The 23,900-nt window shown below is 42.7% G+C and overlaps 2 protein-coding genes across 3 annotated transcripts; one reads left to right on the top strand and one right to left on the bottom strand.

Moving 5' to 3' along the window:
• Nucleotides 1–2,381: 2,381 nt before the first annotated feature.
• cct7 (chaperonin containing TCP1, subunit 7 (eta)) lies at nt 2,382–10,418 on the bottom strand. Of its 2 annotated transcripts, XM_047386222.1 has the most exons (13): nt 10,345–10,418; nt 9,607–9,690; nt 8,559–8,628; nt 8,350–8,456; nt 8,087–8,265; nt 7,826–7,997; nt 7,578–7,742; nt 7,298–7,486; nt 7,089–7,186; nt 4,165–4,297; nt 3,206–3,412; nt 2,844–3,121; nt 2,382–2,635 (listed from the first exon to the last, which is right to left on the bottom strand). In XM_047386222.1, the coding sequence occupies exons 1-12, from the start codon at nt 10,348–10,350 to the stop codon at nt 2,891–2,893; spliced, it is 1,641 nt and encodes a 546-aa protein (XP_047242178.1). In that variant the 5' UTR covers nt 10,351–10,418; the 3' UTR covers nt 2,382–2,635; nt 2,844–2,890. The 2 variants fall into 2 exon arrangements, with proteins under 2 accessions (XP_047242178.1, XP_047242177.1); XM_047386221.1 differs by having other exon boundaries at nt 2,382–3,121.
• Nucleotides 10,419–10,943: 525 nt separating this feature from the next.
• Nucleotides 10,944–21,257, top strand: LOC124880846 (kelch repeat-containing protein). The gene is made up of 13 exons (XM_047386220.1): nt 10,944–11,125; nt 11,316–11,477; nt 12,343–12,424; nt 12,519–12,563; nt 13,852–14,086; nt 14,299–14,397; nt 16,390–16,521; nt 16,607–16,794; nt 19,324–19,520; nt 19,611–19,705; nt 19,799–19,853; nt 20,000–20,097; nt 20,609–21,257. Exons 1-13 carry the CDS (start codon nt 11,064–11,066, stop codon nt 20,839–20,841), a joined length of 1,683 nt encoding a protein of 560 aa, XP_047242176.1. The 5' UTR covers nt 10,944–11,063; the 3' UTR covers nt 20,842–21,257.
• The last annotated feature ends 2,643 nt before the right edge of the window (nt 21,258–23,900 follow it).

The following is a 23,900-nucleotide window of genomic DNA, read 5'->3' on the forward strand; positions in this document are numbered from 1 at the left end:
GAAAACCCAAAATTCCTATCTCACAAAATTAGCATATTTCATCCAACCAATAAAAGAAAAGTGTTGTTAATACAAAAAACGTCAACCTTCAAATAATCATGTACAGTTATGCACTCAATACTTGGTCGGGAATCCTTTTGCAGAAATGACTGCTTCAATGCGGCGTGGCATGGAGGCAATCAGCCTGTGGCACTGCTGAGGTCGTATGGAGGCCCAGGATGCTTCGATAGCGACCTTTAGCTCATCCAGAGTGTTGGGTCTTGAGTCTCTCAACGTTCTCTTCACAATATCCCACAGATTCTCTATGGGGTTCAGGTCAGGAGAGTTGGCAGGCCAATTGAGCACGGTGATACCATGGTCAGTAAACCATTTACCAGTGGTTTTGGCACTGTGAGCAGGTGCCAGGTCGTGCTGAAAAATGAAATCTTCATCTCCATAAAGCTTTTCAGCAGATGGAAGCATGAAGTGCTCCAAAATCTCCTGATAGCTAGCTGCATTGACCCTGCCCTTGATAAAACACAGTGGACCAACACCAGCAGCTGACACGGCACCCCAGACCATCACTGACTGTGGGTACTTGACACTGGACTTCTGGCATTTTGGCATTTCCTTCTCCCTAGTCTTCCTCCAGACTCTGGCACCTTGATTTCTGAATGACATGCAGAATTTGCTTTCATCCGAAAAAAGTACTTTGGACCACTGAGCAACAGTCCAGTGCTGCTTCTCTGTAGCCCAGGTCAGGAGCTCCTGCCGCTGTTTCTGGTTCAAAAGTGGCTTAACCTGGGGAATGCGGCACCTGTAGCCCATTTCCTGCACACGCCTGTGCACGGTGGCTCTGGATGTTTCTACTCCAGACTCAGTCCACTGCTTCCGCAGGTCCCCCAAGGTCTGGAATCGGCCCTTCTCCACAATCTTCCTCAGGGTCCGGTCACCTCTTCTCGTTGTGCAGCGTTTTCTGCCACACTTTTTCCTTCCCACAGACTTCCCACTGAGGTGCCTTGATACAGCACTCTGGGAACAGCCTATTCGTTCAGAAATTCCTTTCTGTGTCTTACCCTCTTGCTTGAGGGTGTCAATAGTGGCCTTCTGGACAGCAGTCAGGTCGGCAGTCTTACCCATGATTGGGGTTTTGAGTGATGAACCAGGCTGGGAGTTTTAAAGGCCTCAGGAATCTTTTGCAGGTGTTTAGAGTTAACTCGTTGATTCAGATGATTAGGTTCATAGCTCGTTTAGAGACCCTTTTAATAATATGCTAATTTTGTGAGATAGGAATTTTGGGTTTTCATGAGCTGTATGCCAAAATCATCCGTATTAAGACAATAAAAGACCTGAAATATTTCAGTTAGTGTGCAATGAATCTAAAATATATGAATGTTAAATTTTCATCATGACATTATAGAAAATAATGAACTTTATCACAATATGCTAATTTTTTGAGAAGGACCTGTATTCACTGTGGATCATGACGCCCTCAAACCAGCATCTTCACCATGTCTGCCGTTTTTGTTCGTAGGGTTGATGCTCACATTTCGCACTGAAACAGGTTAATCTCTGGGACACAGAAGTGATGTCCTTCCTGACTACTGCGATGACTGGACATTCCCAGTGTTTATACTTGTGGAACCAAACGTGACACCTTCTGGCATCTGGAGACTAATGCCACAAACAGCCAGACTTCTGGACCTTTATACAACAGTCTTCTTCAGATTCAAGTAGACTACTTCAGGTGCTGCCTTAAAATACATGTTGAGTCCTCGTTAGTCAAATGTTGTGAATAAACCTATCAAAGGCTTACAAAGCCATGACATCATTTCAGCGGTTGCAAATAGCGCAAAGGCAAAGTGGTCTTAGTGTTTGTTAACATCTGAATTTGAAGAGAGTAACAAAGAAAAACATTTTGTCTTATTTCATGTCAGACAAAAGGTCACTTTTTCAGGTGTAAATAGTTCTGGAGGGGAGCTCAGGAACCACCTCAGCTGACTCCTTTAAATGCAGAAAAGCAGCAGCCCAACTCAAACCTGCCCCTGAATAATTTAGCTCCTCAACCTCATCCCCAAGGGTCGGTCCTTCCACCCAGCAGATAAAGCTCACCTCAGTCATTTATATCTGGGAACATGACAATTATCTCCTGACGACAGGTGAGGAGCAGATCATAGATGGACCATCAAATTAAGAGCTTTTGGCTCAGTTATTTCTTCACCACAACAGACCTGAGCAGCGCCTGCATTACTGCAGACGAAGCTCCAATCTTTGTGTCTACACTTGGAAATTTATTTTTTACCCAAGCTGTCAATTATTTAAAAACTAATTTTAATTTCCAAGTCATCTGCATTACTTTTAAAACCACTTTGTACATAAACATCAGCAGGAAGAACAGTCAGTTTGATTTCAGCTGTGAATTTATTGATTAGAATGGTCCAATAAATAGCTTCACAAAGATGGTTTCAGAACTGCTCAACATCCTTTCAGTGCTTTTTTACCCCTCCACATCAAACAGCAGTTTTTCCTTTTTAACAAAAACAAGGTTGAAGGTTACAGACTGGCTCCATTCAGGTCACAGAGGTACGACTGGCCTGAAGGCGACAGGTTTGGGTCACAAACGGCGGTGAAGCTGCTGTCATTCTGCTTGTACTGGCTACAGGAAGGGAGAAGCAGTGACTAAAATGTTTTACTGTCCTTTTCAAAAACAAGAGGAAAACAAAGATTTTTTTTTTTTTTTTTATGAAGAAAGTCCACAGAATCTGCGTTGAAATGAATGATGAACATCTCCCCCTTTTTTCCTGCTATTTTCCATCTCACATCATTTTATCCACAAACAAAAGCAGCATCCATAAATTCTTCACCTGCATCTGCGTTTGGGTTTGAACCCCGCTTTAGATCGCGGGTTTTATTAGTGAGCGTGGGGTCGCCCGCGGCCTCTCCCCCTCCCGGCGCCACCTGGAGGTGCGTCTACGCTGCTGCGGGGGTTCTTGATCGTCTCATCGACCGACAGGATGAGACAAGCTGCCTCCGACGCCGCCGTCAGGGCGTTTATCTTCACGACGGACGGCTCCCAGACGCAGGCGGTGAAGTTGTCGGTGATGTCCTCGCTGTTGATGTCCACTCCGTACCAGATGCCGCCCTGTGATGAAAGAAAAATGAATACCGTGACGGGACAATTTCTAAACTACACCAGAACAAGTTTTTTGTAAGTTTTGCTTCTTACCTGCGCATGCTTTGCTCGCAGCTTGTTGAGGATGTTGGTGGCGTCGATGCCGGCGTTGTCGCACAGCTGCCTGGGGATGATTTCCAGAGCCTTGGCGTACGCTCCGATGAGCAGCTGCTGCTTCCCGGGGATGGTCCTGGAGTAATCCCGTAGGTACTTGGACAGTTCCATCTCTATGGCTCCTCCACCTGCGACAATGGAGTCGTTCTAGAAGGAGATGATGTGCTACACATTTAGCTACATACAGGATATAATCTTCAGGTTATAGCTCTTAGAAAACCTCCTGCTGTGAAATGTAGTGACAGACCAACACAAAGAAGTGCAAATTTGCTAGATCAAAGGAAAAGCAACATCCAACATATTTTACAAGTAAAAATAGGAAAAGTGTGGCATGCATTTGGATTCAGCACCCCTGAGTGAACCCTTTATAGAACCTCTTGTCGTTTTGGGTCATGTCTCTACTAGCTTTGCACATCGAGACACAAACATTTTTGCCCATTCTTCTTTGCAAAATAGCTCAAACTCAGACAGAGAATGCGGAGGGTCTGCGGACATCAATTTTCAAGCCTTTGCCACAGTGTCTTGATTGGATTTAGATCTGGACTTTGACTGGGCCATTCTAACACAAATATGTTTTGATCTATCCAGGGGTGTCAAACTCCAGCCCTTGAGGGCTGGTGTCCTGAAACAGAGGGACATGAATGTACGACACACTTTTCAGACATTTATAAACATTTCAATGACCGTGCGATCTTTTCTTTCCAATTCACAATTATGCACTTCCACTCTTTGATTGGCAACAAATGTTTAAAGAAATATCAAAACGGATCTCTGCAGCCAGAACCATGTAAACAAGCTCCTGGTTCTTACAGCTGATCAATACGGGTCATAGATGAGCGTTGCAGCAAATCTGAAACCTACAGGCTTCTTTAATGTCCCCACAAAAATGAGCAACAGACCTTGATGGCTCTGCGGACGATCATGATGGCGTCATGCAGCGATCGCTCCGTCTCTTCAGTGAACTGCTCTGCTCCACCCCTCAGGAGGATGGTGCACGTCTTTGTCTTCGGGCAGCCCTTAAAGAAGTTGTACCTGCAGATAAAAAGGAGAAAGGTTTCCTTGTAGACTCAAGACAACCGCTGCAAATGTGCTGATTTCAAACAGCATCAGAAAGGCTTGCGTAGACATCCGTTATCCCCTAGTGGCTTCATAGCTCCTTCAGACATGAGACACAAAACATCAGTTCATCAGTGTGGTACTGTTGTTTAACCCTCCGCATCTCCGTTTCATTAGGCAGCACGACAGGTGGCTGCACTGGTTTAAGATGCTGAAAAATCTGTTCTTTTGTTCGGGTGAGTGAATGCATCCTAATGAAGAACGGACTCCTGCTAGTCCAGCACAGCCTTGGTGGAATCATCTTTTTGAATGAGTGGAGAGGGCATTGAAGTTAAGCAGTAATATTAGTAGGTTGTTTGAATATGACTCCAGAGGAAGCAAAGGAGACGATAAAAGGTTACTCTAAAACTTATTCACACCTGCTGCTCTGCAACACGCAGCCGACGGTTTTCCTCCATGTGTGGCCTGTTTTCAGCCATTAGGCAATAAAGCAGTTTAATGAGAGATGCCCCGAGTTATAAAAATGAGACAAAGTATAAAAGAAAAGGTAATCTGTGTGATCCTGTACAGAAGGCTTCCAGCGGCAGGTTACTTTAAACAGACGGCATGCATTAAAAACCAGTTTGTTTTGTTCTCCTGCCTGTGTTATATGCACCGCATTAATCAGGTTTACAAAAAAAAAGAAAAAAAGAAAAAGACATATGCAGGGCCTTGAAAAAGTATTCATACCCGCTGAAAACATTGTCACACTAAAACTACAAACCAGTCAATTTTTTTTTTCATTTAATATGATTGACCAACACAAAGTAGTTGATAATTGTGAAGTAGAAGTAAAATGAAGCAGGATTTTCAATTTTCTACAAGTAGAAATCTGTGTTTCTATGTGGCATGCATTTAAATTCAGCCCGTTAAGGTCATTACTTTGAAGAATCACCTTTTCCTATAATTAAAGCTGCAGGTCTTTTTGGGCTACGTCTCCAGACATTCAGAGGCGGAAATGTTTGCCCTAATTTGTAAATTAGCTCAAAATCAGTCTGACTGGAATGAGGGAGAACATCAAATTTCAATTTTTGCTACTGTTATTGCATTTAACTGGACTTTGACTGGTCCATTCAAACACATGAATATCCTTTGGTCTAAATTATTCCACTAAAGCTCCACCAGCTTCCCTGTCCCCACTGAAGAAAAGCATGATGCCGCCACCACCATGTTTCAATGTGGGGATGGTGGGTTTGAAGTGATGTGCGGTATCAGATTTCCGCCACAGTGTTTTACATTTAGGCCAAAAGGTTTCATCGGACATGAGCACCTTCTTCCAGATGTTTGCTGTGTTCTCTACAGGGTTTGAGGCCAACTGCAAACTGGACCCCGCATGACTTTCAACAATAGCTTTATTCTGCTACTCTTCCATAAAGGCCAGATTTGTGGAGTGGATAACTTATTGTTGTGGGTTATAAATATCAAACAAGGCACTTTTTATTTTTTACAGGCACCTGGGGCTCCATTGTTTGTGATTTACAATTAGAGGGGAAACAAAAGGTCCAATAACTTTGGAACAGTACAGTTCATCCAAGTTCTGAGCGAGAAACGGGCATCCGCTCAGGTTTAAATTGGTAGTGCTTAAAAAAAGAAAATAGAAATATAGAATTGGCTCAGCTCCAATTAGTTCAATTTATGTACAGTAATAAACCAAAGAACTGTGATCAGAAATGAACCTGATCCATTGAAGTCAGCAAAAAACAAAAAACAAAAAAACAACAAAACGATACGTCTTAAAAGCTTGAAGAAGTGATTAGCAATGAGTGAGTCCAAAGTATCCAGCAGCAAACAGAACCACAGCTAATGATAGAATTTAGACTGGATTCAGAAATCTGAAAATCATGATGATGAAACTTAGCAAATTAAATTAATAAGGAAACAGAGAAGACTTGGGAGCACATTGCCGAACAGATCAATGCGTCATTCCCTTTGCTTCCAGTACCAGCCTGGAATGTGAGCAGTGCCGGTACCTCTGGTACCTGCTGTGATCAGACAATAGAGAGGAGATAGCAGCACACCAGAGAACTGCTCCACAGACGGGGGAGCGCTGCAGATGACCATTTAGGCTTATTCTGCTGACATCATTTACAATACATCTTCCTTCTATGTATATAGTGTTTAGATTATTGAACTATTGTCTAGTTTGTATTTTTGTATATAAATGATTCTGTACTATATTGTTTGAAATTGTGTTCACTTTTTATTTACAGTTATTTATTAATTGCTTCTATTATTTATTTATCCTTCCTAATATTACCTTAGTAGAGGTGCACCTTTAATCTCTCCTGCTACTGAAACTATTTAATTTCACCCTGGGGGGATGATAAAGCTCACATCATCTCTATATAATTAATTGTATGATTGTTACAGAAGTTTTGTGCTCATTTACTCGACTATAAAGTGGGCAGGATCCCTGTGCGGTTCAGTCGGTAGCGTTTTATTAATCTGCTTAAGACACTCTTAAGCTCACTAAGAGTCCTCATTACTCTTAACATCTCCTCATGTTAAGCTCTCTTAAGGCCAAAGTTACTTCGTGAATAACTTTTATCTTACCGAGGTAACATTCTAAGATTTGTCTTAGAATGACGTCACTAGGAGCTACTTTTAGTCTTGGATTCTTCGTGAATATGGGCCCTGATCTTTATCTTCTCTGTATTTATGCTTTTAGCGATACAATTTCTCAGAGTCAGAGAGAATGTGTCTGGATTTGTTTATTAAGCTCCCTTACCTCTCTCCTCCCACCTGCACCTCCTCAAACAGCTCACACTGTCCCAAGACGTCATCAGTCAGCGCTCCAACTGATGTCTGGATGGATCCTCCGCAGGCCTGGAGGCCACATCCAACAAAAACCAGTTAGTGATCCTTCAGGCCATTCATTGATGTTATATCAACACTGACATTTTGGCTGAAATCAATCCAAGAAGTCTGCAGTCTCACCATCATGGTTCTCTTCAGGTCCTCCTCTTGCACCCTGCCGGCACAGAACAGGTCCCTGTCGGCGAAGTACTGGGTGGCCACGTCCCCGATGGGTAACTTAGACAGAACCACCTTGGCTCCTGATTGGTAGATCTTCTCCAGTTTGTTGTAGAGGATTTTCCACTCCGCGTCCACGATGGCCTGATAGTCCTGTGGGAGAGGGGTGCAGAAACATCACATTTACCGGTAGCAAAAGACAAAGAACCGATCTAAAGAGTTTAATGCCGTGATGAACTCCGACCTCCACTGATTTTACGCGAACTTCAGCGTTGTCCTTCTCAGCCTTTAGCTCCAGCTCCACATTGAGCAGGGCGATCTTTGGTTTCTCGTAGCATTTAGGCTGCATCTCAAAGCCAGCGTAGGAGAAAGTCTTCTTGAATGCAACCCCAGTGACTAACTGGGAATCCTGTGCAGTGAATTTTATTCAGAGTTAAATCTCACACCCAGCTGCGCCAATATTATATCTGTAGCTGAACAGTGAGCACTAACCTCGAGGGCTCCTCCCTGCACCTTCTTGATACCAATCATCTTCAGAGACAGCAGCTCGTCCAGAGACATGACAGCGTCCACCACCATCTTGGAGAAGAAGCCCTTCTCACCGGCGATCAGCTTGGAGTTCAGGGCTGTGGCGGCACATTTCTCCAGCAGCTGCCTCTGCTCCCTGAGAAGGTTTATTAGGAGAACATTTACAACATGCCCAAACAGGAGGATGTGATCCGATGAGTTTAAAAAAATCCTTCAACCACTCACTGTTTGTCGTCTTTCTTCACAGAGACAGCGATCTCCTTGATCTTGCTGACAGCAAGGTTGGTGGCAGAGCGGAACGCTCTGATGATGGTCTGAGGGTGGAGACCCTCCTCCACGTACGCCTTCAGCTGCTTCAGGAACTCTGCAGCTAGGAGGGTGACAGATGTGGTGCCATCTCCAACCTTGAGGATGGTTCAGTGGAGAAGGAAAGATAAAAATTTATCTGAGCGTAGGCGTGACCTCTGCTGATTGGACACGGAACTTACCTCGGCATCCTGGGAGCGGGCAATGTCCACCAGCGTCTTGGCTGCAGGATGAACCACATCCAGAAGTTTCAGGATAGTGGCACCGTCGTTGGAGATTGTGGCCTTACCTGGAAGAACGCACACTTGTTTAAAACCAATTAACAAAAATCTCAAAGACTGGCCCAGAACTAAACAACTGATTTTATTTTTTCTGATCCAGCTTTCCTCACCTCTGCCGTCCACCATCAGCTTGTCCATCCCCCTGGGGCCGAGGGTGGTCCTGACAGCCTCAGCAATCACCTGTAAGCAAAAACACCACCACTACAATTAGGAGTGCACCTACTGTTAAATCTCAGATACACTGGGCAAACGTTAAACCAGATAATTTCACACTGCCTCATTGTTCATCCTGATCCTCACAGTGCCAGCTTTTCCTCACATCGCTGTAACAATTTATTCTGACACCCAAAACTCAGTTCAAAATACAATCAGTGAATTGAAGCAGCTGAAAATCCCACTTTCCCACATTTTTAAAAGGCTCAAGTTTCATTAAACATAAAAAAATAAACTATATATATATATATATATATATATATATATATATATATATATAACGTCACCATGGTAACATTCTGGCTGTACTGAATCAACCCTGATGGCAGTAGATGTTGGGAAACTAAAGTTTTGATACATGATTGGACACAGTGAGAGCTATAGCTAAAGACTGAGCGCAATTAATCAGATAACTTTGTGGATTTTTACTAAATCACTGTAGATTAAAATTATGGAGGAGAAACAACACCATTATTCACTAATTCAATACCTCAGGAAAACTGTTTGGAGCCAAATTAACTGGATTTCTTTATTTCACCGGATGAGTTATGCTGAATTGAAACAAATGCAATTATGCCAGATCCAAAATAATTAGATTCTCTCTACAGACAGAACCTTTCGCATATAGGTTGCTGCACACTGCCAGTCAGCAATCTAAAGAGGGCTCCAACACGTTACCCACACTGTTGTTTTAAACGTTAGAAGTGTAATAAATAAGAAGGTGTGTTGTTTTGGCTGCAGCAGCAGTGATCTTTTAATACATTTGATTTTTTTCATGTATGCGTAAACCTTTACCCAAGATTATTATTCTGCAAAAACAGCAACCCCTGTCTGATGGATGAAATGGGCTACACATGAGACGGTTTGTTGTTATCAGATTAACAAATAATAAGAGGCTAGATTTCTTAAATAACAAATGAAGGACAAAGGAAGTCTTCCCCTGACCTGGCAGGCATTGATGTTGCTGATGAGCTGGGGAATGCCCTGGGACGTGTCTGTCCCCTCCTTCAGCAGGATAACCGGTGTGGGCTGCAGGAAAGAAAATAGAGGGCAACAAAAATCGATTAAAATACAATTGAAGACATACAACCAAAAATGGGAAACGTGGGTGGTTAGTTTAGCTCATGTGATGCAGCAGGGTGACAGCATTAAAGGCCTTCTGGTATGTTTACGACATTTAGAGCCCTGTAAACATGAGCTGGCACCTTTAACATAAATCCAGAAAAATAACCGTTAGATTTGGCCAAACTTGCAAACGAACGTATTAACTACGCCTTTTAAAGGCAATCAGACAAAAGAGCTACCGGTACGGAAAGCATCTTCAATAAACGAAGACGTGAAGATACAAACGAACCATATAAATACTAAATATTTAAAAGAAAAAACTTGCAAAGTGTGAAACAAAGTGTGTCCGGTTATATTTATATAAAGCCGTTTATCGGCAACAAGCTAACGGACATCGCCTTTAGCGTCACATTCGCCCATTGATTGCAGGATGCTAACACCTACTGGCTGACAATAACATCTTATTTTAAATAATATCAATAAAATAACAGCTTTTTAACACATTGGACTGGCGGTCACATCCAACCGGAACCTTCCCGATATTAATGATAACTGATAAACTAAAGGATGGAGGCGGATTATAAGTTGATTTCAGGGCTTCGATGCTAACTCACTCACCATCATCTTTGCAGTTCTTTCGAGAAGCTTTCACCGGCATCCGATCCCAGAATGCTTTGCGACCGCTACGTTTGTGCGAGGCTGCGTTCAAGAGCAAAGTTCCTCTATTCCTCTAATATGAATATTATTATGTATATTACAAATGTTTTTGCCTCACAGTCCATGGCATTCTACAAAATAACCTATTAAGGCACATCGATAAATCATGTAGTATCTGTTAGGAGTAAGCCATTGTATAATTTTATTTAAAACTCGAATATGCTTGCCTTTCATTTACAGTTTTTTTTTTTTTTTATATTTAATGGAAGACAGTTTAATTTACTGACTCTTTCAAATCAATGTTTTAAATCTGTGAGCAAATTAAATAGGATTATTCTTTAGAATCTCATTTACCAAAATAAACATAGCTCCGTAACGCTTTTGAACGTCTCCCGTGTTCGCCGAGGCAGGGTGTGGATCGCAGTCTGGGGTGAGCTCGATATAGGTATAAGGATGTGCAGCGGCGGGCGGATCACACGCTGAATTTGGGGTTGACACCGCCGACCCCTCCTGGAAGGACACGCTGAACAACAAGGCAAGCGCAACACGGGCATTTGGCTACAAGTAGCGCGGAATTTAGACGGCGTACACACAGTAGTGGCGGGAGAGGCTAAAACAGCAGAGTTTCAACATTTTAAATCGAGATAAAGTTAAGGGAGGGATTGGAGGGAGATTTCCAGATGGATGAGTTCGGAGTTTATGCTAGTTTTGGGGTAAACGGGCCGCCTCAAAGGCTGTTGAGGTAAGACAGATCATGCACGGGAGCCTTTTAACAGTTTCATGTTAGACTGTGGGTTTTTATTGCTCCTTATTTGTGCCTTCTTTACAGAGACCATGCGTTGAACACAGTGCATCTTCAGATTTCCATTCATGTTTTGGAGGAACTAAAAGCTCTATTTTGTCATTATGTTACTTGTCTTTTTCGTTGCCAGAGCGCAGGGGCCGTGCAGAGTGTCTGCTGCACTTCCGCCATCTGTCCGTCAGGTGGTGCTGTTCAGCAGCGGACCGTGGGGTGAGAGGATTTGCGTCAACGCGGAGCTCATAGACGCCAATCAAATCCCCATCACGATTGGAAAACTGACCCCTTATAACAAGTATGTACCCTTTGTAAGTGGTCCTGCTGGAAGGTGAACCTCAACTCTGGCCAGCTACCCTGTCTCTGCGGAAGAAAAGCGTCTCCACATCATTATGCTGCCACCACTGTATTTTGCCCCGGGGAAAATGTGTCCCAGACGGTTCATGTGCAGTGTCAATTTTTCTCTATTGAATATAGGCCAAAAAGTTCAAATTTTGGTCTCCTCTGATCAGATATGTTTGCTTTGTTCCCTAGATGTCTTGTGGCAAACTGCTAACCGAACCTGATGTGGCGTTCAACAGTTGCCACTCTTCCCACTAAAGGCCAGATTTGTGAAGTCCACAATAGTTGTCCTATTGACCGATTCTTCCACCTGTGCTGTGGATCTCTGCAGCTCTTCCAGAGTTACCATGGGCTTATTGGCTGCTTCTCTGTTAAATACCCTCCTTGCTAGTTTTGTCCCATGAAGTCCCATAAAAATACGTAGAAGTCTTTGCTTGTAACGTGACGAAATGGGACAAAGTTAACGAGAATAAATACTTTTGCAAGGGCCTGTATCTAAACCAGTGATTTTACCCTGCAGGTATAGTCACTACTCAGCACCTCTTCTATTTGTAGATTTGTTTTCACAAAGGAGGACTCCTGAGACGTCTTGCACATTTTAAGCTTGTTGTGCGTTTAAATAAAAATAAAACAGCAGCTTTTATCAGTTTAAAACTCAACTTGCCAGGACCCTTTCGGATGTTATGTAAAAAATGCATCCATGCCAACACGGCCTCTGTTATGTTGGAGCTGTTACTGCACATGTAAATATGCCACAGATTTTGTGTTTTTTCTCTTCCCTGTTCATTTCATTTTTTTTTATATATATATTTATCCTACAGATGTCTCTCTTGGGAGCAGTGGGAAGAAGAGACCTGGACAGATGGCGTCACGCTGCATGTGTCCCTGGAGGGAGGAAACGTGGTAAACAAATTCTGCAACGAGCATAAATGGGAAACGTCTGTCTTTAACTGATGACAGAATCACAGAGTAACTAAACAGTTTTTTGTTTTTTCAGACAAACTCAGAGCTGATCATAGCTGTGAACGAATTCACTCCAAAGGTACTTTAAAGATGTTTCACATTCACTCCGAGCGTCTGACAGCAACAGTTTAGTCTGAAATTAATGCAAAAATCTGCTTTTTGGTGGTTTAACTTAAATAAATGTACACGTCTTTAAACTAACATTTTTCTGAAGCACCTTTTTGTGAAATTAATAATAATAATAATATTCAGTCTTATTGAGGTTGAGGTTACACCTGCTATCAGTTATAGCGAGTCTGATGAAACTGAAATAAAGATCAGCTGTCCTGATTTGCTCATATGCATCCTTCAGCCAAAGCTGTAGTTTGCTGAGAGCTAACATTATACAAAAGTATCAGTTGGAAAAATCCACAACGTGTTATGTACATCTTGGCACAGTGCGGATGGTTGTCAATATTTTGTATCACAGAACATCACAAAAACTGGAGTTTTTTTCTAACATTGTTGAAAAGAAGCTCCCAAACGTCTGACAGCAACACTAAAGGACCAGCTAGACCTTCTAGTACTGATTGAGTTCTACATGTGACAATAATTGCTTGTAATCTCCATATGTCTGGACTAATGGGTAAGATAGAAGGCTTTTGTTCTGAAGTAAATATCCAGTTCTGGCTAGAAGCTCCCACAACATTGAGAGAATGTGATATGGTCTAATAAAACCAAACAAAAACTTACTGGCCACACCAAAATCCTCTCCATACCCATAGAAAAACATGGTGGTGGCAGCATCATGTTGCAGGTTTTCCTTTCCTCAAGATACTAGAAAGATAAAAAAGGGTTTTGTAGAGGTAGATGCGTTTATGAATAGCTCCAATCACCAGCCTGTTTTGGAGAAAACCTCCAGGTGTCTGCTGGAAATGTAAAGATGAGGATGAGAGGAGGAGTTTAACGCATCACATGAGTCCAAGCATGCATCAGAGTTAACAAAGGTCACCCTACCCACAGAGAAACATGGTGTTGGCAGTATAATGCTGTGGAGTTATTTTCTTCAAATGGAAGTAGGATTTTTATAAATTTTAATAAAATTCTAAACATTTCAGAAATGAGAAAGTATTAGTTTAAAGGTTGTACACATTTATCCAGCTTTTATACATTTTTCCACAGACATATTTGTTCTTAGTTGAAGTGCATCCAATATACGTAACGTTAAAGGTGGGAAAGTTTTAACACAGGTGTGTATGCTCTTTATATTCCTGGTAGCCATGTTTAGGTTTTACTTCGCTTTTCTGTTCTTGTCTGATCTAAACTGGAGCGGTTTTAATTGCTGCAGTCAAACACGTATTTGTCTTCCAAACACCGTGTCGCATCAGAACACGACGGCTCCCCTCGCAGATCGAGAGCTCAGCGGCAAGAGGAAGAGAGAACGAACAGCTGAGGGAGGCTCCGATGGTGGCGGTAAGACGTCAAAGGCGAGGGGAGAAGAAAACATTTACCCGAATGGTGTTAAGGAGAAGACGACGCCTGTGCGAAAAGTCAAAGGTCAAGCCAGAAGCTGCCAGAAGCTGTTTGCTAACAGAGCAGATGCCTTCAAGGCGAATGCAGCAGGTGAGGAAGGAAGGGTTGTGAAGTCCTTCACACATTAATTTGCATCTAGGGGGAACATTTTTGGTAGAACATGATAAAGGTTGTCATTTTCTTTTTGCTGCGCCCTCCTCAGTTCCACAAAGATGTTATAGTTGCTCAATGAGACGGTGTAAAGCCAGGCTTTGTGTCAGATTTCATCGCTCTCATTTGCTTCTCTTCGTCGTCTTCTCCAGCTAATGAAGCAAGAGAGACACAGATGACTGTGGGAGGAACACCTCCTCAGAACGGAGCCAGGATGAAGAGTCGACAGGCCAAGACACCCACACAAACATGTGCGTTTGTTTACACGCAACATAATGAGATGTGCATGAGGGAAGGTTGGTTTTTCTGTCTGGTAAGCCATTTCCATGCTGGTTTGGCCATCTGTTTTCGATCATTATCTCGCTGAAAGATCCAGTGAAGACCGGTTATCAGGCCTCTGGCGGTGCCCAGCAGGTTTTTATTTAAAGTCTCCTGGTGTTTCAGAGTTTATGATACCCTTATGAGGCTCCCAGGGCCTTTGGAAGAGAAACGGGCCCACAGCATCACAGACTCCCCACCATACTCAACAGTGAGCAATGAGGTCCTTTTCAACATATTCATCCTATGTTGTGCGCCTACCCGACCTGGAAGGTGTATGGCTAAAAGTCCACCTAGAGTTAGCAAACTCCCCATGTTTACATTTGTGATGGTGGGACAGAAAAGTATTTTTCCTGGCATCAATCCTAAACTACGGGTTGGTGTGTACATGTAGATGTGTATAATGGTCGTCGTGGAGAATTGGTGACACCAAGGCGCCACTCTTTGCTGCAATTGTCTCCCTCGCTTACTATCCTGCTAGCTGAGCTAGCCTTGTTTGTCCCAGTTCAAGGTGTTTTAAACCTTTTAATTATAGCTCTGACTGTAGATATGCTGTAGATATATAAGGTCAGGAAAAAGCTAATTTCTTGAATCTTACACCTACTTCTTACAATTTTACTTGAATGGCATGGTCCTCCTGCCTTTCTCATTTTGAAGAGTGGTTCACAGAAATCCACCTTTGTCTTGGACCCTATTTATACCCCAGCAAACAGAAAGTGGTAACATTTTATTTACCTTTTAAAGTAAAAACTAAATTTTTTAATTAAACAACCTTCAGTTAGATTTATTCTAAAGCAGTTGTTTTCACTGGAAATTATTGTGCGAACTGAGATTTTATTAAAAATACATACAGTTTTCTAGAGTGGCATTTTCCCCCCCTAACTAAGTAGGTGTATTTCAATTAAAAGTTAGATTTTAAAAATGTTTTCAGTGTTAAATTATGTTCGTGCTGTAAGGGAGACATTTACTTTATAGCCAGAGGTGCCAATACACACCTGACAGTGAGAGTAGTCAGCTCCTCTGCTGAAAACAAATAGGCGCACTGCTCCATGACAACCTGCCTTTCCTCTTATTAAATACATCAAAACAAAACACACTTGTACATGCTGCTCCTTGTCCTTATTTATTTGTATTCTTACACATTGTGGTTGTTGTTGGGCTCGATGTTAATAGGATACGACGTGAGCGATGGAAACCAAAGTCAAAGTCCTGGTTTCTGCACACAAACTTGGCCAATAAAGTTGACTCTGATTCTGAAGTAGAAAGCAATACACAGGTCTTAAATATGGCAGGAGGGCAGAGGTCCGAACCCTGCAAGAAAGGATCCATCAGTAATCTCTGCTCAGGACATAACCCCACCCCTCAACCATCCTGGGGTAATCTGAAAGTCCTACCCAGAGATCAGGACCTTTTATCCGGGAACGTGGCCCTGGGAAATTGAAATTACTCGGGTAAAATTAAAGACTGAAAGGTCCGTGCAATGGAAAAGCATGCATGGCACCTAAAATATGATATCCTACCAAACACCGCATCCAAGTAGTCTTTTGGGATCTCAATACTCCACACTTGAATACTGCAATTGGATATATTCTGCTGCTCTAGTTCAGAACATTTACAGTAGTTAAAAAAAAAAAAGCATTATCTCCAAATTGGCACCATGTTACAAGGCATATTTTTGTTTGTCAGCAGGGATATAACGTCGAAGTGCAGCTCTATTTTGGTAGATTCATAGACCAGAGAAAGTCTGTTGTTTTGAGAGCCTGATTTACCAGAATTTGTTGTCACTCCTCAGGAAAAGCCCATCTTTTTGTCTAGGCTGCTTACGCTTCAACTGAATCCAAAGCTCCCATTGAATGCGTTAACATTCCCTGTGATTTTACTCCACATTATGAGTTCTTCTCCTGTTGATTTTCATCTTTCCACAGCCTCCCTGGTTAGCCCGTCGGGACGCTGGGGTCAGACTTTATGTCCCATCGATGCCCAGACGGCCATTCTAATCGGAGGTCAGGGAGCCAGGATGCAGTTCTGCAAAGATCCCATGTGGAAGCTCTGCACAGGTTCGGTCCATCTTACACAGCGTTTGGAAATCTCTCTTTGGGTCAGAATGTTGTTGGACACTAAGAATCGTTCTCCATCCAACAGAGGACATGTCCTGGGTGACTGCCGAGACTCTGGCGCAGGGTCCCACTCCCGAGGCCAGGATCGGCCACTCAGCCGTCTTTGACCCCGACTCCAAACGGATCTTTGTGTTCGGAGGCTCTAAGAACAAGAAGTGGTTCAACGACATGCACATCCTGGACACTAAGAGCTGGAGGTGGACCATGGTGGAGGTGTGTAATGAGTACAGTGCCTTTTAAAACGTATTCATACCCCTTTAACCCTTCTATGTTTTGTAACGACCACAAATTTGAATGTATTTTATTGGCAAAGTAATGCATCATTTTCAAGCAGAAGGCATATTGGCACATATATGTATAGAACCCCCTTTTCAGTTCAGCTACAGCCACATCCTTGCCACTTTTAGATGCATCTGTGCTCCAAAACTGCTGAATCCAACGAATGGGTAATTACCGGGCCTTTGCCAAACGTGATGGCCTGCTAACAGTGGCGGGTCTAGACCAAATCTACCAAGGGGGGGCCGAGTGGGGTCAGTGTTTTTTCATGGGGGCACACAACAAAAGAATGAAACAAAACAAAGAGGGCATTGTTTAATATATCAAGTGGAAACTGTGAACCTATCTCTATATGGCTGAAGCTAAACGTGCAACAACTTTAATTCATTGTTAAAGTAAAACTAAAGGTAAAAGATTAAAGTGGTCCAAGGGACCAATCAGTTAAGGTTTCTGTGCCAGCACATGTCATCATAAGGGGCCATAATGGGCCAGGACCAGTTCGACAAGGGCACTGGCCCCTGTTAGCCCCAGTCTAGAACCGCCCATGCACGTTGAAGAGGTAATTCAATCATTTGATTCAGCTGTGTTGGAGCAGGTGTGTGTCCAATATTTGCAGGACCGTAGCTTTCGAGGACTGGAGTTGGAGAACCTTGATCTAGACTTTGACTAGGTCATCAAGATGAACCTCCACCCAAGTCTCTTGCAGCCTCGGGATTGCGTTTAGCTCCATCCATCCTCCCATTAACTCTGACCAGCTTCCCAGTTCCTGCTGTAGAAACGCATCCCCACACCATGATGCTGTCACCTCCGAGGTTTACAGTGGAGGTAGAGGCAATACGTTAAACACAGTTGGACTGTATTTTCTAACTAGGTGACTTCAACCTAGCCCTTCACTTCATCCTCCGGCACCTGGACTCCACAGGAACCTATGCCAGGATCCTGTTTGTGGATTTCAGCTCTGCCTTCAACACCATCGTCCCAGTTCTGCTCCAGGAGAAACTCTCCCAGCTGAGTGTGCCCGACTCCACCTGCAGGTGGATCACTGACTTCCTGTCTGACAGGAAGCAGCGCGTGAGGCTGGGGAAGCACGTCTCTGACTCCCTGACCATCAGCACCGGTTCCCCCCAAGGCTGTGTTATCTCTCCTCTGCTCTTCTCCCTGTACACCAACAGCTGCACCTCCAGTCACCAGTCTGTCAAGCTTCTGAAGTTTGCAGATGACACCACCCTGATCGGACTCATCTCTGATGGTGATGAGTCTGCGTACAGATGGGAGGTGGACAATCTGTTGGACTGGTGCAGCCAGAACAACCTTGAGCTCAACGCTCTAAAGACTGTGGAGATGTTTGTGGACTTCAGGCAGAACCCAGCCCCACCTGCCCCCATCACCCTCTGTGACTCCACAATTGACACTGTGGAATCTTTCTGCTTCCTGGGAACCATCATCTCCCAGGATCTCAAGTGGGAGCCAAACATCAGCTCCCTCATCAAGAAAGCCCAGCAGAGGATGTTCTTCCTGCGGCAGCTGAAGAAATTCAACCTGCCAAAGACTATGATGGTGCACTTCTACACAGCCATCATTGAGTCCATCCTCACCTCCTCCATCACCATCTGGTACGCCGCTGCTACAGCCAAGGATAAGGGCAGGCTGCAGCGTGTCATTCGGTCTGCTGAGAAGGTGATTGGCTGCAGTCTACTGTCGCTCCAGGAACTGTACACCTCCAGGACCCTGAAGCGGGCCGGGAAGATTCTGGCTGATCCCTCCCACCCCGGTCACAGACTCTTTGAAACTCTCCCATCTGGCAGGAGGCTGCGGTCCATCCGGACCAAAACCTCACGCCACAAGAACAGTTTTTTCCCATCTGCCACCAGCCTGGTTAACAAAGCCCGGAAACCACCTTGACACTCTCTTTCCCCCCCCCCCCCCCCCCCCCCCCCCCTTTTTTTTTTTTTTTTTTTTTTTTTGCTGACAGGACACCTGTAAACTGTAACTCTACGAGTTACATTAACGCTCAGCTTGGACTCCTGCTTTACTTGCACAATGATCACCTGCACTGTTGTATTGCTCTTGCATCTTATACTGCTCTATATTTACTCTCACTCACTTAAAACTGTGCACATATATTTATATTATATTGTAGATATGTTTATACTGTTTAATTTGTATTGTATTGCACTGACTACGCCAAAACAAATTCCTTGTATGTCCAAAAACGTACTTGGCAATAAAGCTTTTCTGATTCTGATTCTGATTCTGATTCTGAGGGCAATTGAAGTATTTTATTTCAGGGTGTCAGAGTAAGGGGGGCTGAATACAAATGCCTACCTAATATTTGTGATGTATGCACAACTTTGTGTTGGTCAATCACATAATGCATAATATACATGAGTTTGTGGTTGTAGGAGACTAAATGTGAAATATTCAAGGCACTTCACTAAGTTTGGACTCCACCTTGTCCTCTCCCAGGCTCAGGGAAAGGTTCCTCCTCTGGCTTACCACAGCTGCAGCATGTTCCGGGGGGAACTGTTCGTGCTGGGCGGGGTGTTTCCTCGGCCCAACCCTGAACCCGACGGCTGCAGCGACTCTTTATACATCTTCGATCCCCACCTCTCCATCTGGTACCAGCCCATCCTCACAGGAGACAAACCCTCCCCAAGATCAGGGTATCATGACTCGATTCAAACGTCCCCTGAAACACGTTCCACATTTAAGCTCGACTCTTCCAACATCTTCTGTTTCTTCTTTCCTTCCAGCCACTCAGCCTGTGTGATCCAGGAAAGGTACATCTATGTGTTTGGGGGCTGGGACACTCCCGTCTGCTACAGTGACATGTACATGCTGGACCTCGGTGAGTCACACAGCAGCTGGCTAATACAGGCTGTAGGTCATAGAGTGTGAATAAACAGCGAGATAAAATGCTGCCTGTTTTTGTGTTTTTAAGGTCTAATGGAGTTTTCTGTTGTGAAAACATCAGGAAAAGCTCCATCTCCTCGAAGGTACGCTTAAAAAAAAACATTTCATTGCACCTTATGAACCTTATCCCTGTATTTGTTGTTAATGTGGCATTGGAATAGTAAAAAAAAAAAAAACGTTTTGGGAGGATTTTGGACTGAAAAGACGAACGTGTGTGTGTGAGTTGCAGCTGGCATGGCAGTGCAGTGCTCTCAGAGACCAAATTCCTGATCCACGGCGGCTACAACGGAAACAACGCCCTCAGTGACACCTTCATTTTTGATATAGGTGAGAACCAGATTAAAGGACAGAGGTATTGTCCTGAACTGCATGACTTTGAGGGCCTAGCTGTAAAAATAACATTTAAACTTTAAGACTCTAAACTCTCAAGCTTTCTTTGAGAAACGGCACAACTTTACAGTTCAGAATCAGGCAGCGGGCATGCATTTCCAGGCAGACGTTTACACACACTCATCAAACAAACGCATAAACAAATTTTGGCCCCTTAAAGGTACATTTTAACTATATTTAGAGATAAACAGCAAAAGATGGATGGATAGATGAAACATTTCTTGCAGAGAAATTGAATGTTAAGAGATTCTGATCATTTTGAGGCTCAACATCCTTTTTACCATAAATCCCAGCTGTTAATCAGCTGAGCCCCACTTAAAGACTGGAAGCAGATCCTGCCTGGTTCCTTGTCACCAACTAATTTTCCTTTTAAGTTGTTTACTGTATGCTCTGTCGGTGACATGCCGTCATCAACCACTTCTTCTGACGTGCGGTTTTCTTCTCTCAGAAACTGACAGCTGGACCGAGCTGAAGCTCCCTCAGCTCTCCGTCCCGAGGGCGGGGCACTCCATCATCACCATGGAAACGCCCGCTCGCCGCGATCCCTCAGAGGACGAGGAGTCGATGAGCTCCGTCTCCATCAGAAGAACTCTGCTGGTGTTCGGAGGAGGGGACAACGAGGGAAACTTCTTCTCCGACCTGACAAGCGTTTCTGTCGAGGAGCTGCTCGACGCGGCGTGAGGAGCGATCCGAAGCCGCGCTCTTTCAGTTCTACCTGCCAGATCTGGCGCTTATTGTTTATAGTCCAGGGATTTTATTATTTCATATTGAAGATACACGCCTTAATCTGCAGTTGAGGCGTGTATTTTAGTTCAAACAGAGATCTCGTTTTCAAATCTGTTCATTAAGAGCCAAACTACTGCTTGTTTTATAAATTAAAGTCTTTACTTTATTAAGTAGGCATTTAAATATGCAGCGCCATTGAGTTTAAACACCAGGAAACATTTTTTCGTAAGAAATTATTTTGTAAAAATGTTTAAAACTTAGCTCAGGAAAAAAAGCTTTTTTTCTTGTCTTGTGATATAAATGTTTTCAGTGATCATACGTCATATTCCATTCATATGGTCCTCTTGGCTTAATAAATGTTTATTATTTGAGTTTTAGCTTTCTTTTCTTTTTAATTGTTGTTTTCCACAACTCTTCATTCAGGAAGTCCACTTAGGGGGTAAATCTAAAAAATGTATCAAAATGATCTATCTTTTTGGTAATTTATTTTTCATTTAAACTCAAGTGTCTCTGACCTTACTCCATAGAGTGCTCCATTGTTTGGTTTTTTAGCACTGAGAAACTACTTTATATTTTATTAATATATTATATTTTTTGGGTTTGGAAATGCACATATTTAATAGTTACATTTCTTAAAATATAAAAATATTTCCATGTATTTGTTCCTAATGAAACCTCAAACTAACTGCTCGAAACAAACAAACTGACCTCCTACACAACAAACAAAGGGGACCTTAAATACTGGCTGATCAGACCAGACTGACACACTGAGGAAGAGGGAAGGAAAACATCTACAGAAATTTAACTAACAAAAATAACTAAACACCGTTAGCTTAAAAATTAGCTTGACAGACTATTAACTAAACAAATCACAAAAGCAAAGAGAACTTATGCAAAAATTACAATAAAGACCCCATGGTGGAGCTCCAGATGGTATCACCCAATCAGTCAATCTGGGATTGGAGTGTGCCAGCCAGAGTCCATTGCTTCGGTTCAAGGTACCCCGACTGTGGCTGCAGGTGTGGCCATCACAATCATATCGGCCATATATTTAGCAGCTTTAGCATAAGATTTTACATATAAAATCATAAATAGATATTAAGTAATTTGCATTATAATTGACAACCTTTTGTTATTTATAGTTTTAAATGGACATGTTACCTGCTCAAAACACTTGGCAACATTAGCAATAACAGGTAATTTGCTGAATAACTACATTTTTTCTTTAGTTACACAATGGTGTTTTTGGCTGATGTGTCTTGAATAAAACGTAAATTAAAAATTATAGGATCCATTATGTGAGGAAAAGTCTCGTTATACAAGATTTCATAATAGTGCTGCATAATGTATCAAATTGCAGATGTGAGTTGCGATTTGATGTCAAATGCAATTTAATTATTTGCAAAATGGCTGTTTTAAAACAACTGCCTGGTGTACTCTGTTTAATTCAAATGCAGCAAAATTATAAGATATTTTTGAATACCTGTTTGTGTTCCCTTCTTAGCATCCTTAAGGGACTTTGAGGGAAAGTTTGATCAAGAACAAACTTATCAAACATTACTCATATGATGTCTCAATTGCTGTAACATGGTCTTTAAAAAGATTGGTGAATATCAAAAAGGGAAGCAACAAACTTCCACTATTAATGCAGATTAGCGGCTGCCACAGTCTGCCATTAAACTGATTCCACCTTCTGTGTTGCATCTCTTCTGCTGATGCAACGCAAAACTTCCCTTCCTTTAAACATTTAACCCAAAGTAAAATGGCTTTTAGACCTGATGAAAAAGCAACATTTCCCTCCTGATTGTTTTACTTTAGCTCATAAAATCTGAATAGTTACACATGTGATGATATTGTCTCACAGCAGCTTCCTGGATGTGGAGTTCTTCATCTGCATAAAACAAAATATTTTTATCCAACATTTGTTAAACGACAAGTTAGTTGCTTAATTTTTACTTTACAGATGCATTATTCTCATCAGAAACATAGTCCCTCCAGCGTGTCCTGGGCCATCTCCTGGGCCTCCTCCTGGAACAACCAGTCGAGAACCATAGCCTCGGACTTGGAGGAGCAGATCCTCATCCCAGCCGCTTCACACTCGTCTGCAAACCCCCCCAGCACATGCTGTAGGTCTTGGCTAGAGGGGGCCAGCAGGACCGCGTCATCTGCAAAAAGAAGAGACGAAATAAACTGGTCCCCAGACCAGACCATCTCCGGCCCTTGACTGCGCCTAAAAATCCTGTCCATGAAAGTTATGAATAATATTCTTGTTATAAAAAAAATACTAAGATATTATCTAAAATAGATTTTTGTACAAAATGTATGTATGTGGCAAATAATACAATTACTGACATCAACTGGTTAGATAATATGGTCACTGTAGTTGAAAGCAAATATTTAGGAATAAATATACTTTCCCAAAGGAAGTATTGAGCTTTGAGTTTCTGACTGTGCACACGTGTGTTTCCTTCCACAGGCCAAAAACATGCATCCAGGTAACCTGGAGATTATAAACTGCTTTGCAAAGGTTTTGACCCATTGAACTTTTTCCAATTTATTCCATTACAATCACAAACTTTAATCTATTTTACTGGGATTATATGTGCTAGACTCAATATTGTGTATAGAAAATGAGACATGGTTTACATTGTCTTGTGTGGTCTTTAAGGTACTGTGGGAAAAAGAAAACCATTGTTGTAAAATGCTGTAAAAACTCCCTCCTAAAGTTTACCACGTAAGGGACACAGCAAAAAAAGTGGAAGAATGAGCTTTGATCCAGTGAGACTAAATTTAAACTCTCTGGCCTACAAAAATGCTATGTGTGAAGGAAATATAACATTGCAGTAAAACTTAGTGGTGGCACCATCATGCTGTGCTGATGCTTAACCTTCAGCATCAAAAAGGTCAGATTTGATGGGAAGAAGGGCGGAGGAAAAAGAGGACAAATCTGCTAGAAAACCTTTTTGGCTGCAAAAGACTTTAACCAGGACAACACTTCTGAACCTAGAGACGGA

Source organism: Girardinichthys multiradiatus, chromosome 14 (assembly GCF_021462225.1).
Source record: "Girardinichthys multiradiatus isolate DD_20200921_A chromosome 14, DD_fGirMul_XY1, whole genome shotgun sequence".
Taxonomy (NCBI): domain Eukaryota; kingdom Metazoa; phylum Chordata; class Actinopteri; order Cyprinodontiformes; family Goodeidae; genus Girardinichthys; species Girardinichthys multiradiatus.

Bases quoted from the DNA above. Each gene is read 5' to 3' on its own strand.
- cct7 (XM_047386222.1), bottom strand. The intron at 8,457-8,558 runs GTGAGGAAAGCT...GCGTTCTTCCAG, and splicing joins GCTGATGGTGGACGGCAGAG to GTAAGGCCACAATCTCCAAC. The intron at 8,266-8,349 runs GTAAGTTCCGTG...ACCATCCTCAAG, and splicing joins CCCGCTCCCAGGATGCCGAG to GTTGGAGATGGCACCACATC.
- LOC124880846 (XM_047386220.1), top strand. From the start codon at position 11,064: ATGGATGAGTTCGGAGTTTATGCTAGTTTTGGGGTAAACGGGCCGCCT. The intron at 12,564-13,851 runs GTACTTTAAAGA...GTGTCGCATCAG, and splicing joins TGAACGAATTCACTCCAAAG to AACACGACGGCTCCCCTCGC. The intron at 14,087-14,298 runs GTGAGGAAGGAA...CGTCTTCTCCAG, and splicing joins CTTCAAGGCGAATGCAGCAG to CTAATGAAGCAAGAGAGACA.